Source organism: Neoarius graeffei, chromosome 2, assembly GCF_027579695.1.
Source record: "Neoarius graeffei isolate fNeoGra1 chromosome 2, fNeoGra1.pri, whole genome shotgun sequence".
In the NCBI taxonomy this organism is placed as follows: Eukaryota; Metazoa; Chordata; class Actinopteri; order Siluriformes; family Ariidae; genus Neoarius; species Neoarius graeffei.
Window position 1 is genome coordinate 11,671,548 of NC_083570.1, and position 17,887 is coordinate 11,689,434.

A 17,887-nucleotide genomic window follows, 5' to 3' on the forward strand; every position below is an offset into this window, starting at 1 on the left:
AGTTGTAATTTATCGTTGCGCGGGGAGTAATAGGCGTACACGATGTTATTCACCGCTACAACGCAAGGGGGCGCGAAGTCGCGAAATCGCTAGGAGTAGTTGGTGGGTGTGGTTAGTGGAGTGTTTATCCTCCGGTTACTTATAATGACTAGAACTGGAGTCGTATAGATGTACGTACTTCCTCACTTCCTCGATCAACCCATCTTCGCTCGTGTTTTTAAAAATGGCGGTCGTGAAAACAAACCAAACCGGGAAAGTAGGGAAGCGGAAGTGCGTGTACAGCGGATGTAGAGTGGACCAATCAGAGCCCTCTTGTCTGCGACGCTGTCTGCGGTGGTCACAATTTTTGGGAGGTGCGCGCAGAGCGTCTGCGAAGGTTGGGGGGGGGGCTACGCAGACGCTATCTGCGACACCGTCTGCGAGGACTGTGTTGTCAGCATAAATTGGCCTTAATTCATCATTTTTGTTTAGTGGACCAAAAGCTACTGAATTTGAAGCACAGACTTCTAATTTTATTCGTTTTTTAATAGAACAATTAATTAATTTATCTCCACATGGCCCTAAATTCTCTGCTATTTTTTCCTGCTTCACCATGACCCAATACAAGATACTACATCATGCATCACATCACATCACGTGGTGGGCTTTCCCCGTCACGCAAAGCACTGTGGGATACAAATTTCAAACAGGAGAGAAAAACGGAGGACGCGAGTGTGCGAATGAAACATGAAAGACCGACTACAGTAACGGAAAGCGAGAAGAAGAAAAGACGTTACGTTATATGAAGGAAAGGAAATGCAGGACCAAACTAATCAATAAATATCAGCGCTCAGCGAGCACCTCGGTGTGATCAGCTGTTCGTTTAGTGACAGAATGATAGAACTGTCAGTGCACGCTCAAAGGTAAACCTGCGCACATGGACTTCCTGTTTGCTTGACTGCGCGAAGCAAGCGATTTCATGCACATTATTTGCTTTAATCCCTTCAAATTAAATAACTTCCCAGCCACAGAATGCCCTGATATTTTGTGAGATGTTACAGAAATAAACATACATCACAATGACCAAATTTCAGAGGGAACTACCGTAAATTTCACCGATTTTTGAAATCGAAAGGCCGTCTAGCTTTAATTCTTCACTAAAAACCTGGCACGTTGAGTCTGTGCTCCTTAGAAATTCATTACGAACCAATCAGAAGCCAGATCTGTCTCGGGCTACATTTTATAAGGAAGGTCATTCAGGAAGAAGAAGCAGAATTTCTTTAAGAGGAAGCATTGCTCATCTGTGTACTGTATGTATCCTAGAATTCTCATAAAACTGGTCTGGTGACAAAAGGAAGGTTTTTCAAAGACTAGCGGACACTCCATTGCTATAAAATTAACAACTTGGTCATTTTTTTTTATTGTCATAATAAACGACAAGATCATGAAGCGTAACATTAGCACATGCTTTTTTTTTTCTAAACATGTCAAGAATTTCTATCCTCCTAACTGAGAGTGAGAAAAAGCCACGACATGCAAGAACCCCCCCAACAACAATCCTCCCCCCAAAAAAAATTCCCACTTGGTGGGTGACCTGCACTCTGGATGTCCTTCCCAGGCCACCGTAGGCCTGTTTTATCACGTTCCCCAGGGCTGGCTGATACAGTACTGATTCAGAAAACACAAAAATGAAAACATGGCTTTTGGATGACCTAGATAAAAGGAGCTGAGAATTGGTACAAAGCAGCAGAAGGAAGAAAAAAAAATTGCAATAATGCTTATCGGAAAGGAAAAGTAACAAATACTGATAATGATGTACAAAAGGGGGCAGGGAGAGAGAGAGGGAGAGAGAGAGAGGAAGGGGGGGAAAAAAAAAAAAAAAGGGAAGGTACGTGGTTTTTGCGCCCCCTCCCGAGGGTGCCAACACTTTTGGATGGCACATCCTCTATGGAATGTCATAGCACCCTCAGTCTGTTGTAGATCAGAACAGGAAGTGGGTGACCCATTTCCCATTTCTGTCCCTTATAAAAATGGGGCGGGGTTAAGGGGCTTTCAGCTTCTTCAGCCGAGGGGACGTTCCGTTCTCCACCTTGAGCGCGCCGTTCTCATGGTGGCCAGCTGCAAAACACACACACACCTTTAGAAAGCAGGTATTGTTTGCCTGTCGTGTAACAGAAGAGGGTGTGTCTCATTAACCTATAAATACAATGTATTCTTCCTCATCTACAAGTAGGAATCAGGTTTCTCACACACACACACGACAATGGGAGGATCTGGTTTCAGCTGTGTGTGTGTGAGAGAGAATGTCAAATGCTTTCAACAGTAATTCAGCTGCATACGAAACCCACACCACAACATAAAACCACAACAAATTCTTTTCAAACTCTGACAGTCATCATCAATAAAACGATTCTAAAACTAATTAAAATCCCTCAGAAATCCAAAACTTTCAGAATATGGAGCACTTGCGTGTGACGTCACAGCCGATCCAGATTGTGACAGACGCCATCTTGTCGGTCAAACGCCATATTTCCGCCTTCTACTTCTGCTTCTACCTTTTCTTCTGGAAAACCCTACTATATACAATTCTACTACAACGGCTGCGGCTACAAGCTCTCCCTACCCGTGCACGGTTTTTATGTTTTTTTTTGTGTATTTTTGCGTGTTGTTCGTCTGTACCGGACTTCAATATCCACTACAACCGTATGGACTTACTGGACATTGGTTTCCAGCAGAAAATGACGGTTTGTAGCGATTTCCATCGCATGCACAACATTCCGGATGAGATAGCGAGACCAGCGGGGTCTCCGTGGATTGTTATCGGAAGCAAAGCGAAGGAGGCGGCGCCGGGAGCGGAAGCAAAAGCGAGGCTGCAGGCAGAGCCGGCCTGTTGACTAAGCTCAGAAAACAGCCACTCAAATCTCCACTGCTAAGCCTCTACCTCTCCAACGCCAGATCCATGGTAGACGGACGATTTGGAATTACAGCTGGAATTACCTTATTCTATTCTATAATCGGCTGGTCAGTGCTATACTCAATACTTAAGTGACTTACCCGTCCAATGAGGATTATTTTCTTGTTTACAAGATGCCACATCTGAGTCGCTGACAAATCCTGAATTTCTATAAAGATAACTGTGCAGAGATTTATAAGCACGCAGTGCTTCACCACTGAACAGCGAGGGAAAGTTAATGAGGTAATTATACACGTCTGGGTATTCCACCTCTGGCAGTTCAAAATCCACTGACACGGTCGTGAAAACTCCGTCCGGTAAGCCATAAGGGTCACTAATCCGTAGATCGTTTATTTTAGACATATATCTAGTTATCTGTTCATTAGAAAAATGAGCCGTGTAGTCCGTCGGTTAAAATTGATCCATTTTGTACACGAGTGCAGCAGTATTCAGCGGTGTTTTTGACCGACAAAATGGCAGCTGTGTACTTTCCGGTCACGTGACTGCAAGATCTCCATAGACTCTGTGGGAAAGTGATTTGGGGGCGGGGCCACGTACGAGCTCGGTTCGTGACATCACCACTCAAGTAAGAAAACTTCCGCCTGATCACGACTGAGATTAGACGAGCCTGAAACTTCTAACGAACTGAGCTAGAGATGGATGGTGGTTGTCATGGTGACGTCACTGGATGCTAAACAAGATGAACGGTGAGCTACTGCTCGCTTACGTATCTCCCCCCCGCTCTCGTTTATATCAGGATGCGCGCAATCGAAGGGATAGGACACTTATTATGAATGTTGACTTCAACAAATAATGAACCCTGAAACAAGTAAAGAGCAGTGTCTCTCCGCAGGGATTTCAAATAGCGTCCTGCTAAACTGTCATTTTGAAATCGTATCAAAATCCACCCTAGGCCATTATTAAAAAAATGTTCCGTTTCCGGTCCACCGGCCGGGTGAGTGCCGTTGAAATTTTTTTTTTTAACGCAGGTTTTTCGACATTTTTTTTCGGGTTCGTAAATCTAAAATCGAACTTGACATTTACGCATTCCCAGGGGGAGTAAACACAAAATAAACTCCTGTGCATGCAGTTCCCAGGATTAAATGTATTTTCCACAGACCATTTATTTATTCACTTTACTCAAATACAAAGTAAAATGGCAGTAAATCTTCTTTCTTTTCTTGCGTATTGCATCATGAGGCGTTCCTGGCTTGTAAATCTCTTATTTTCGGTGCATGACACATTCACGCAGCTGAGCATGCTATGAATTAACAACGACAACGGTCTGCAGTGGTGGCTACACAATTACACACTCAGCCAACATTTCTCCATTTGCGTATGAAAATACACTCCAACCACTCAGTTTGGGTTCATTTACAACCAACGGTGTCTTTTGATGCCAGCACGGAATTGGGTGAGAGAAGACTGGTTTACCAGAGACAAAATAAGCGTCATCTCTGCTTCTGTTCCCTCCGACACACTACTGCCTCCGCCGAGTGCGCGCGCACTCTGAACTGAATCAGCTCTGCGCATGCGCCGTGCGGCACAAAAAAAAATGGCAGCCACCATGAAGGAAGGAGATCCGGAGTCTTCAAACATTTGCTTAAGTGTGAAATCGCAAAATGGTATTCTAGCGAACAACAAAATAGTAAAGATTCAGAAAAACGAATCATTCAGTGATCATTTTAATAGTGTAATTTCATCCGAACTAGGCCTAACGCTCGATTTAGAACTACCAAAAGTCCTTGTGTCGGATATTTTAAGTATCTTTGTAAAAGTTTTGCAAATGTTGCAGTCAGCATTTAAAATGCTAACTTAAAGTTTTTGTACAAGTTTCAGTTGATTAAACCGTCATATTTTATTAAATATGTGTCTGCTTTTGTAATAAAGTACTGAAAGAAAAAGCAAAACACAGCATTGCGATTTCTTATCCATCCATATATTAAAAAAAAAAAAAATCCCTCCCTCCCAATTGAAAATTTTTTTGCTCACCCAGTGGACAGGAAACATTTTTTTTAAGGATGGCCTTATATGTTTCGTAAATACATTGTCGGTAAACAGGAAGTCGATGTGCGACAGACCTGAAAACGGTACACATGGTATAGAACCCCAAGCTGAGGTTTGGTACCAAGTGGCTATGATTTGTGGTTGCTGAGAAAAAGGGTGTTTTGGACGGATACAATTAATTAATCCGTTCTCCGTCGTGAAATTGTACGTGTCGACTTGGAACACGAGCTCGTTTATGAGCAGGTTTATTAGCAGTCCGTAGGAGGACATTACAAGCTCGTTAAATATGCAACGTTTCAGATTTTAGATTCATGTTAAAATTCCAGTGCAAACTGAAAAGAAACGACAGTGTGTGTACTAATCGCAGTGCGACAGAGGGCGTGTCTGAGGAAAGGTGTAGGTGTGTGTGTGTGTGTGTGTGTGTGTGTGTACACACACCTGTGTCACGTTTGACTGCACGTGAAGTCTGCTGTTTAGCTGCTGCTCTCTTTTTCGCCTGCTCCAGTCTGAACTCACGAGTGCGTCTCAGCTGGAAACAGAAAAACTTCCACAGCAGCCACGACTGTGTAGAACACACCAGGAACAGCACCAACAGCCTAACACACACACACATACAAGAAATGGAGCACATGTACATACTCGAAACCACCATTTTATTAAAAGGTCCCATGGCATGAATTTTTCACTTTCTGAGGTTTTTTAATGTTAAAATGAGTTCCTCTGACCTTCTTAAGTCACCCCAGTGGCTAGAAATTTCATAATGCGTAAACCAAACGATGCCCAACATTTGAGAATGGCGCGTCAAAACGGCGCGTTGATAAGCTCTTCCCTTTACTACGTCAGCAAGGGAGATGATCCCCACGCCCCCCCCTCTGGATTCCCACCCACTGTATGGATTGCCCGCCCAACTCAAAAGTTGCCACCAAACATGGAAATTGCGCTGTACATGGATGTGACAACACAGAAAAGAGTCTGTTTTTACTGCCGACGGGAGAGCCCCTGAAGACGCAGTGGCTTAATTTTATTTACTCCAATAATACGCCGTCGAGTCTACCTAAGACGGTGTATGTTTGTCGGAAGCATTTTCCTGAGGAATGTTTCCACAACTTGGGACAGTACAGGGCAGGTTTTGCACATCAACTGTCACTGAAGCCTGGGTCCGTACCAAGCATCCCTGCCGCATCAGCCACAAACACCGAACAAGTAAGTGTATAACTGTTAAGTCGTTTTGCCGTGTTTTAAAATCGGTGCCACGTTAGCCTTGCAATGGCTACATTAGCTGTGCAGCTAACCGCTTCCTGCAGTTAGCCAGGTACTCTGCGCTACAAAACCAAAAAGCATGCAGCATGCTCTGTTATAATAGCCAATCAAAACAGTTTTTACAAAGACACCCACATTCTTTTTTTTAAGTCACTCGTTCATTTTATTTGTTTGTTTGTTCAGTAAAAACCCAAACATTTGTTGAATTTATTTTATTTCCTCGCGTCGCACCTTAATGACGTCAGCGCGCGGTATTTTTCCCTTCACGGTTTGTTCCTTCTCTCTCGCCATAGTAAGACACCCACATCCGCTTGTTCTGACCCACTGGAGGTAGCGTCGCAGTGCTGTTAGCCAATCAGAGGTAACACGTTTACATGTCATGAATATTAATGATAAGACCCGCCCCCACCCTCTACCCTTCCCCGCCTCCTGCTTCTCATTAGCAAAACTGGGAAAAGCGCTGAAATGGGGCTCTCTCCCAGGAGGCTACAGTGCAATGCAATAATGAGTACACCCCCCCCCCGAAAAACGACATTTTTCACAGTATTAAAATGAACACAAACAATATGTCCCAAACAGTTCCTTGATGTTTATTGCACCATGTTCTTACATTATAACTCAAGCAGAAAGGTGAAAAGATGCCTTAAATTACATATTTTTCTGTTTCCGTGAAAGTGGGGTGGAGCAAAAGTGAGTACACCCCACAACAAACTCAATTACATCCAGTACATTTAGTACTTTGTATGGCCTCCATTATTTGCAATGACAGCCCCAAGTCTCCTTGGCATGGAGTGCACAAGTTGACAACATTTGGCTACATCAATCTTTTTCCATTCTTCAAGGATGACATCTTTCAGAGCCTGGATGTTGGATGGAGAGTGATGCTCAACCTGCCTCTTCAGTATTCCCCAAAGATGCTCTATAGGGTTCAGATCAGGTGACATACTTGGCCATGGAATCACTCTCACCCTGTTCCTCTTCAGAAAGTCAGCAGTGGCCTTAGATGTGTGTTTTGGGTCATTGTCATGTTGAAAAATGGCACGACGACCAACGGCCCGAAGTGATGGAAGCATCTTAGCTTTCAGTATAGAGCAGTACATTTGAGAATTCATGATGCCATCAATGAAATGCAGTTCTCCAACACCCGCAGCACTCATGCAACCCCACATAAGAACACTACCCCCTCCATGTTTCACTGTGGGCACCATGCATTTTTCCTTGTACTCCTCACCCTTGCGACGCCAGACTGTTTTGAAGCCATCAGTTCCAAAAAGATTGATTTTGGTCTCATCACTCCAGAGTATAGAGTCCCAGTAGCCTTCATCCTTTTCAGCATGTGCCCTGGCGAACTCTAGACGGGCTTTTTTGTGACTGGGCTTTAGGAGAGGCTTCCTTCGGGGACGACACCCATGCATGCCATTCCGCTGCACTGTACGGCATATTGTGTCACGTGACACATTCACTCCAATTTCAGTCTCTACTTCCTTAGATACCTGTTGTGCGCTTGCATGCCGATTTTCCTCAACTTTTCTCATTACAAGCCGCTCCTGCCTGGGTGTTAATTTTCTTGGCCGGCCTGTACGTCTCTGTACTTTGGCTGCAGTTCCATCTGTCTTGAATTTTTGGATCACTTTTGCAACCGTGTTCTTACTGATAAGTAAGGCTTTACTGATCTTCTTGTAGCCCTCACCTCTCTTGTGTAAAGCAATAATCCGCTTTCTCAGATCCAGAGACATTTCCTGGCCATGAGGTGCCATTGCTGACAGCAGGAAATGGGAAAGGGTGGTTTGCTTTAGGTAACAGCCTTTTGTAGCCAACTGCCTAATTAACACCTGTGTAATGACTAATTAGGCTACGTTCACACTGCAGGCTGAAGTGACTCAAATCCGATTTTTTCGCCCATATGTGACCTGTATCCGATCTTTTATTGACAATATGAACGACACAGATCCGATTTTTTCAAATCCGACCCAGGCCGTTTGGATATGTGGTCCTAATTCCGATTCCTATCCGCTCTTTTCATATGCGACTTCAGTCTGAACCGCCAGGTCGCATTCATCCGACTTACACGTCATCAACAAGCCACAAACGTCACTATTCTGCGCTGAAGTAGGCGGCGGTCTCTCAAAAAAAGTTACAACAACATGGCGCATAATCACGGGCGCAGATAGAGGGGGGGACTCGTCCCACCCAGATTTAAATTCGCCTCGTTCGGTCCCCCCCACTTATAGGGAGGAAAAAACGTCTATGCTGTCTTTCTTTGCACAAGGCAAACCTCACGGAAAAATCAAAAGACTAATTACCATTCGGTTTATTGAGGTGCACAGCAGTGTATACATAGTTGCAACAACTCACATAAAACAAAGACTGATATTCGGTTGGTTGAGCTGCGCAGACTGCACAGGTTGCGAGCTCGAGCTTGGTTGCTATAGTAACCCACAACAAGTTTGACAGGCATATCGGGGTTGGGGTTGGTTTGCTGGCAGCTTTGTCCCCCCCAGTTTTTTTGTCCCCCCCAGTTCAAAAAACGTATCTGCGCCCCTGCGCATGACATCAATGCGAGGGACGCTTCGGGCTGTGAAGGTTCTGAATCTTCTCAATGGAAGGACGCAGAGGTTAGGGAGCTGATTTCCATTTGGGGGGATGCAGCTATTCAAGCTAGATTGGATGGGTCATACCGCAACCGGGCGGTTTTACTTCCGTAAACACTGGCCATGCTCACTGCGTGTGATGTCGTCGTATCCTGCAATGCGCATGCGGAACACTTTTAGGTCGCTTTTCATTCATACTGAGGATCACATACAAGTCGCATATATTTGTTAATGCGAACGACCTCACAAAAAAATCGGATTTCACAAAAAAATCGGAATTGAGCATTAAGCCTTGCAGTGTGAACGTAGCGTTAGACTCACCTGTGGTTAATTGTTTGTTCAGGTCCACATTGGTAGCCTAAAAAGTTGCTTTACTCAGAGCCCTTCAGTGGGGTGTACTCATTTCTGCACCACACAAATTTCACTAAAACTGAAATAAAAATCATTTAAGTTATATTATTAGCCTTTGTTTTGAGTTCAAAAGCTCAACAGAACCTGTGTTTAACTTAGTCTGGGAACATTTTGGAAATATATATCTTTGTGTTCCTTGTCATATTGTGTGAAATGTTACTTTTCAAAGAGGGTGTACTCATTATTGCATTGCATTGTATATCTACGTGCCGAGGGTTCATTTCGAGAAAGGCTGCGGATATAACATCCGGAAACCTCCACGAGCCCGTTTAAAGCATCAACAAACCACCATGCCATGGGACCTTTAAGCAAGCATGGATTGGGCTGGAAAAGAAGCTGAGGATTTACGCTGCATTCAACTAAAAGTCGTAACTCGTAATTTATGATCTCCGACTGGGGGGGAAAAGGAAAACAAACAAACAAACCAAAAAAACGCATCCTCAACTTGGAATACGTACTCGGGGACTCCTCATGTTTTCCTTCATATTGCATGTCAGGACACTTACACAGCTGGAGCACAGCATGAGGACAGAACATCTGCTCAGTGGAGGCAGTGTGTGTGTGTCTCTCTCTTACCTGATAGGGAGGGTGTTGAAGTTTCCAGCCTCCCAGTCGAGTGTCTGGTTCTCTGATCGTGCCAAACCGAAACCCACAGACAAGAACATCAGGGTCAGAGACACCATACGGGTCAAAACAAAGCCCACTGACCACAGATCAAACCTAAACACACACACACACACACATTTAAAAAGCAATACTGCACAAAGGTGACATCATGATGCTCCATATTTGCGTGGTTTACATTTTATGATGGGTCTCGTCGATAAAGTAGATGAGTCTGGAGAGGTGGAACCCCGTCTCAGAGACGTACTGCAGGAAGAGTAACACCAACCCTACACGCGTCAGACTGCCCACACACACACACGCACTTCATGAGTACACGGTATGAAATTAAATCCAGGTCCTGCATTAAAAGTGTGCACTCACTTTAACAGGTACGCAGCCAGGATGTGAGACAGGTACAGGCAGATATACTGCAGCTGACGAGGGATCTCTTCCTGCCACACACACACACACACACACAGTATCACTCCTGCCCTCATTCACACACATCTCTCTGCTCTCGCTCATCTCGTCTCTCACCTTGCGCACTTTCTGGAAGTAGAGCTCGGGCAGAGCGTGGAGCCAATACGCCAACTGGGTCAGATAGAAAAACTTCACCTGGAACCTGAGAGAGAGACAGAGCGCGAGAGAGAGAGAGAGCAAACAAATGATCCGAAACAGAATGAAGTCTCCTACATGTCATCACTGCAAATAACAGGTTTCTACTGTAATGCGCTCATTCTCATTTCTATAGTAACAGCTCAGTTTTCTGACATCTTCAGGACAGAGGAGTTTACGCTTCTTTGCCGTTTCTCGGTAACATGACAATCTGAGGGTTTTTTTTTTTTGGATCCGCCTACTGATCAACATTTCTTACAATCAGTCAGAAAATCCGGCCCGTAAACTTATCCAGGTGTTCTGTACGAAGTGGTTCGAGTCATGATGCTGTAAATGTTGACAAGGTCTCGCTTGAAAAAGCTCAGTATCATGATGTGTGCTTCCAAGTGCGACAGCCAATCAGATTGCAGCTTGGGAGGCTCCGTACTCAGTATTACTGGTGAGAGAAAGTGTGTGTGTGTGTACCTCAGGTGGACATGAGGGTAATTCTCCCACAGACTGCTCGGGTGCAGAATGTAACCCTCCTGCAAAAGAGGGAAATAAATAACATACATTTCAGAGACAGAGAGAGAGAGAGAGAGCGCAAAATAGAGCGAGTGAGTGCGAAAGAGAGAGAGCGAGCGAGTGCGCGAGAGAGAGCGAGAGAAACAGCGCAAGCGAGCGAGAGAAAGAGCGAGCGAGCGAAAGAGCGAGTGAGAGAGCAAGCGAAACAGAGCGAGAGAGAGACAGAGCAACAGAGCGAGACAGAGCGAGAGAGAAACCGTGCAAGCGAGCGAGAGAGAGAAACAGCACGAGCGAGCGAGAGAAACAGAGCGAGCGAGAGAAACAGAGCGAGAGAGAAAAACAGAGCGAGAGAGAAAAACAGAGCGAGAGAGAGAAACAGAGCGAGAGAGAGAAACAGAGCGAGAGAGAGAAACAGAGCGAGAGAGAGAAACAGAGCGAGAGAGAGAGAGAAACAGCGCGAGCGAGAAACAGAGCGAGCGAGAAACAGCGCGAGCGAGAAACAGCGCGAGCGAGAGAAAGAGCAAGCGAGAGAAACAGCGCGAGCGAGAGAAAGAGCAAGCGAGAGAAACAGAGTGAGCAAGAGAGAGAGCAAGCGAAACAGAGCGAGAGAGAAACAGCGCGAGCGAGCGAGAGAAAGAGTGAGCGAGCGAGAGCAACAGAGCGAGCAAGAGAGAGAGCAACAGAGCGAGCGAGCGAGCAAGAGAGAGAGCAACAGAGCGAGCGCGAGAGAGCAACAGAGCGAGCGCGAGAGAGCAACAGAGCGAGCGCGAGAGAGCAACAGAGCGAGCGCGAGAGAGCAACAGAGCGAGCGCGAGAGAGCGCGAGAGAGCAACAGAGCGAGCGAGCGAGCAACAGAGCGAGCGAGCGAGCAACAGAGCGAGCGAGCGAGCGCGCGAGCGCGAGAGAGCGACAGAGCGAGCGAGCGCGAGAGAGCGACAGAGCGAGCGAGCGCGAGCGAGCGACAGAGCGAGCGAGCGACAGAGCGAGCGAGCGAGCGACAGAGCAACAGAGCGAGAGAGAGCACAGACACAGAGAGAGCGAGAGAGAGACCGAACAAGACAGACAGACAGACCGACCGAGTTGCAGAGACAGAGAGAGAGTGAGAGACAAACAGAGAGAGAGGCAGGCAGGCCGAACAAACAATGGCTGGCTGGCTGTGTGTGTGTGTGTGTGTGTGTGTGTGTGTGTGTGTGTGTGTGTGTGTGTGTGTGTCTTACAGTAGCGAGAACGTATAGACTCCACAAACTGGAGACGAGGTAGAACACACACAGCTGTCCGGACTCGTTAAACTTCGTGTTCTTGCTCTTCGAAAGGTGAAGACGCCTGTTTACTTTCTGTACAAAACCACCAGCACACGATTAAACCCTGAGCTACTGCATTACCCATAATGCACGTGGCTGTGACGTAACTCACATCCAGGATGTACTCCTGAACCACAGCGTGGAGGATGATGGTGATGAAGAGATAGAAGAGGACGGTGGCGCAGTCTTTCCACCCGTAATGGTACAGAGTCAGCTCTCCGTCTGAAACACACACACACGGCAGGACGGGTCATTACCTTCATGGAGCAAGCTGTACTGAAATATTATACATGTGTGTGCGTGTGCGCATGTGTGTTACCTGTGCTCAATGTGCTGATGTTGTACTGAGGCTGAATAAAGAGAATGGCTGTTTTTGCAGTTGCCTGTTGGAATCAAAACACCCATTAAATAATAATAATTTTTAAAAAAGAAAGAAAACAACCCAGACACCACGAGTCCAGCCGATTTGATGATACATGATAAATATGACAAATGATGTCACGATGAACAGAAAACCTTTTAACCATGATACAATAATGATCTATTTAAGCGGTTTTCTTTCCTTCATCTCTTTACTACACGCTACATCAAATTTCCAAGGCGCAAAAAAAAAGCAGGTCACTACTGCTAATTTGCTAACTAGCGTTAACCGAAACCGAAAAACAGTTTACGAATATATATATTAGTACATACAACGCAAATAATTATAAGATTACTGAAGAACACAAGTAATTTATCTAATTAACCAACATTTTAATGATGTAGTGTAAAGCCACACTGAGGTTTTAAATAAAGCACGTTTTAAATTTTTTTTTTGAGGATTCCGTTTCATGGTTGCTATAAATGCAGTATTATTTTAGCAGAAGTTATGAAACTACTCAGGAAAGTGACTTGGACGGTTTCAGCCCACAGCTGCAATCATACAGCGTTACCATAGAAACTGAAACCTCTAAGGAAACTAAAAGAGAGAAGTTAGCATGCATCGCTAACCACAGCCTTTATGCTAATCATCACAGGGTTAGATTATTATGCTGTATTAACTCATCCTGTGCTGGATCGAGCCCTTATTTGCAGGAAACTTGCAGATTTACTTCTGGAAGCTTGGATTAAAATAAAATCAATAATCTATGATGTTTCGGATTAATTCAGAGCCAGTGTCAAGGATTAATCCCAGATCTACATAAGTATTGGTCCATATCTGCAATGCTGACCGAAGCTGTTGTGTGTAAAGTAAAATAAAGGAGTTAATCCGATAATTTATGGTTTGATCTATGATCAAATATCAGATTAACCCATCAATCAAGGTTTAGATTAGACATGCTAGGTACTAGCTAATTACTCCATACAGTGCTGGACAAATTATAAATCTGGAATTTAAACGCATTAATCAAAACAATGTACATTTAATTCAACAAATTTATGATTTAATCTGGTTTAATCCAACAATGACGTATCGTCATGAATTAACCAATAACTAGTGGATTACAATGTAGCTAGTGTGTTAATTAACCCATCATTATGGGTTAATCCAAAAACATTTTAGTTTAATCTGCACCCTGATTCATTTTAGCTAAAATGCTATATTAATCCAGCTACAAAGTTTTGGATTATTATGCAGCGAAAATCTTGGATTAAGCATTAGATTAACTAATGAGCCCATAACCTACGAGTTTAATCCAGAGCTAAAAGTCTGGATTATGTCATTATGGGTTAAGTAATAAAAATGCTTAATCCGATACTTATTTTTGACCCGTAACTAATCATCGGATTAAACAATAATTCAAAAGTCTTGGATTAACACGTCCATTAAGCGCGAATTAACATTTGGAGAAATCCGTCCACAAAGTTTTGGATTAACTAGTCGCCAAAGTGTTGGGTTGAGACGTAAACTCTGATACCACGTGGTGCATTAGATGATAAAGTTTCGGATTAATTTTAACACCATGGGTTAATCTGATGCTTGAAACGTCAACGTCCGAAGAGTTATGAAGGTTAGCTACGGTGGTGCTTGAAAGTTTGTAAACCCTTTAGAAGTTTCTATATTTCTGCATAAATATGACCTAAAACAACATCAGATTTTCACACAAGTCCTAAAAGTAGATAAAGAGAACCCAGTTAAACAAATAAGACAAAAATATTATACTTGGTCATTTACTTATTGAGGAAAAGGATCCAATGTTACATATCTGCGAATGGCAAAAGTATGTGAACCCATAGGATTAGCAGTTCATTTGAAGGTGAAATTAGAGTCAGGTGTTTTCAATCAATGGGATGACAATCAGGTGTGAGTGGGCACCCTGTTTTATTTAAAGAACAGGGATCTATCAAAGTCTGAGCTTCACAACATGTTTGTAGAAGTGCATCATGGCACGAACAAAGGAGATTTCTGAGGACCTCAGAAAAAGCGTTGTTGATGCTCATCAGGCTGCAAAAGATTACAAAACCATCTCTAAACAGTTTGGACTCCACCAATCCACAGTCAGACAGATTGTGTACAAATGGAGGAAATTCAAGACCATTGTTACCCTCCCCAGAAGTGGTCGACCAACAAAGATCACTCCAAGAGCAAGGTGTGTAATAGTCGGCGAGGTCACAAAGGACCCCAGGGTAACTTCTGAGCAACTGAAGGCCTCTCTCACATTGGCTAATGTTAATGTTCATGAGTCCACCATCAGGAGAACACTGAACAACAATGGTGTGCATGGCAGGGTTGCAAGGAGAAAGCCACTGCTCTCCAAAAAGAACATTGCTGCTCGTCTGCAGTTTGCTAAAGATCACGTGGACAAGCCAGAAGACTATTGGAAAAATGTTTTGTGGACGGATGAGACCAAAATAGAACTTTTTGGTTTAAATGAGAAGCATTATGTTTGGAGAAAGGAAAACACTACATTCCAGCACAAGAACCTTATCCCATCTGTGAAACATGGTGGTGGTAGTATCACGGTTTGGGCCTGTTTTGCTGCATCTGGGCCAGGACGGCTTGCCATTCATTGACGGAACAATGAATTCTGAATTATACCAGCGAATTCTAAAGGAAAATGTCAGGACATCTGTCCATGAACTGAATCTCAAGAGAAGGTGGGTCATGCAGCAAGACAACGACCCTAAGCGCACAAGTCGTTCTACCAAAGAATGGTTAAAGAAGAATAAAGTTAATGTTTTGGAATGGCCAAGTCAAAGTCCTGACCTTAATCCAATCAAAATGTTGTGGAAGGACCTGAAGCGAGCAGTTCATGTGAGGAAACCCACCAACATCCCAGAGTTGAAGCTGTTCTGTACGGAGGAATGGGCTAAAATTCCTCCAAGCCGGTGTGCAGGACTGATCAACAGTTACTGCAAACGTTTAGTTGCAGTTATTGCTACACAAGGGGGTCACACCAGATACTGAAAGCAAAGGTTCACATAATAAATCTTTTGTCTCATTTGTTTAACCGGGTTCTCTTTTAGGACTGTGCGTGAAAATCTGATGTCTTCGGTCATTTATGCAGAAAACTCTAAAAACTTTCAAGCACCACTGTACAATCTGAATACGGGATTAAGACGCGTGTAAAGAGGTGCCAGTTTAATTGACGTTTCAGTGCTGGATCGGGTCCAAGTGTCCTGCAGGTGGGCAATTCCATGTAAATGTCAACCTCACCATGCAAAAATAAAGCAACATGTAATACATCAAAACCACTCCCAGAGATCTCACCTAGGCCTGTATTTTACAGATGTGAATAAGTTGAACCAATTTGTAACCAACCTAATATGTCACTGTCAGTCTTTCTTTCTTATAATGTAAAACCCAAGCTAAAATCAACTTTGATCATGTACAATTCTATATTATTGCCACAAGCCACAGAAATGTATGCTAAAATCCACAAAACAGCAAAACAATAGCCATCCTAAATATTATTTAAGAACTTTGATAGTTTTAGCTGATATTTAGAGAGTTTTTCAAAGGGTTATGGTGGTTAAATTGCTGATTTTCTAAACATATGCCATGTCTATTTCAGACGCGTCACATCCATAACGGAATTTCGTCACATCCATAACGCTGACTTTTCCTTCCGAAACTCTGCATGAAATACAAAAATTTTAAACAAAGATTTTTTAATATTCACCTTGGACCCCTCTATCAAATGGATATCTCCATTTCGACATTAGGTTTACAATTTCACAGAGTTTGATAAAAATGTACAGTCACCCAAGAAAAGTGATACTTTTTCTGTCACATCCATAACGCATCTTTTATTGGCGTTTTCTGGCATGCCCTAGATGTACTATGGGAACTGTTCTTGTTCTATCACTTCTCCAGTATGGTACAGCCTTAAAATATGCAACACCTGTTTAAATACTGGGAGACAATAAAACATGCACTGGGTCATTTGTTGCCATTTTGAGTTCAAGTGTCACGTCCATAACGCTGGAATTGCTCAGGTGTCAAATGAAGCCTTTTGGGATTGTGTCAATCTAGTTTGCTGATTTAAGACGAAACAAAATTGAAAAGCCGAGCGAAAACGTGTAGTGAAGGCAGGAAAAGAAGGAGATGAAGCTCAGAAGAAAGAGCCCATCCTACTGCACTGAGACGTGGCACTTATAATCTACCCTGAACTCCAGGGGGATCTCAGGAGCAAATGGGTTCTTGGGCTGTTTTTTTTTTTTTCCTCCCCCTAACCACAGATTTACAAAAGAAATAAACAAACTTTCAGGTCAAAAGGTCAGAAAAGCTGCCATCTATCTATCTATCTATCTATCTATCTATCTATCTATACAGTATGAGCTTCACTAACTTCAGACTCTCAGTAAAGTGAAGGTCAGATTACACCACTGATATGAGCCATTTAAGCAAATCTGATCTGGGGCATTTGATTATGTACAGCTTTAAAGATCTTTACCCAGGACTGTCATTGTATCTTCTGAGCTTTATTGTAAAGTTCTGTCTCAAGGAAGTAAAAACAAACAATAAGGAAATAAGCAAGACACCTCTAGCTCAGATGTTTTTATAACCAAGTGCAAGCTTCACCTTGTTCATTTCTACATTGTAGCTGTGAAGAAGAGGAAAAAAATCAATTGAACAAAGAAGAAGAAGGAAGAAAGAAAAGGAAAAAAAAAAGTGTGTGTGTGTAACATACCTCAAACATCAGGCCAATTAAAATGAAGATGACCAAACTAAACACAATGTCGGCATGGTTCTGAATTAAAAACTCCTGACTGAAGAAAGGGTAGCTCTTATTTCTTCTCCGAAAAGCCATTTCTAACTAATTTACAGTTTCCTTTCTTGACTCCTTGTTTTCCTGCCCAGGCGGCTGTAAGGAAGGAAAAAAAAAAAAAAAGTTTGCAACAAGTTAACTTTCTGTCAGGACTGCGCATGCGCGGCTCTTAAAGGGCGCGCGGGCGGCATTCCTTCCTGTCTGAAAGCCGATGCAAAGAAAGAACTTTATTCATCACACACTCGTGACATTCCTCATCTCATCTCATCTCATCTCATTATCTCTAGCCGCTTTATCCTTCTACAGGGTCGCAGGCAAGCTGGAGCCTATCCCAGCTGACTACGGGCGAAAGGCGGGGTACACCCTGGACAAGTCGCCAGGTCATCACAGGGCTGACACATAGACACAGACAACCATTCACACTCCCATTCACACCTACGGTCAATTTAGAGTCACCAGTTAACCTAA

General features: G+C 43.6%; 1 protein-coding gene across 1 annotated transcript; it reads right to left on the reverse strand.

Moving 5' to 3' along the window:
* Positions 1-1,364: 1,364 nt before the first annotated feature.
* tram2 (translocation associated membrane protein 2) lies at positions 1,365-17,536 on the reverse strand. Its single transcript, XM_060913813.1, has 11 exons — positions 17,342-17,536; positions 12,547-12,610; positions 12,340-12,449; positions 12,144-12,260; positions 10,888-10,946; positions 10,345-10,429; positions 10,189-10,259; positions 10,004-10,108; positions 9,778-9,921; positions 5,378-5,535; positions 1,365-2,097 (listed from the first exon to the last, which is right to left on the reverse strand). Exons 1-11 carry the CDS (start codon positions 17,459-17,461, stop codon positions 2,021-2,023), a joined length of 1,110 nt encoding a protein of 369 aa, XP_060769796.1. The 5' UTR covers positions 17,462-17,536; the 3' UTR covers positions 1,365-2,020.
* Positions 17,537-17,887: the final 351 nt, after the last annotated feature.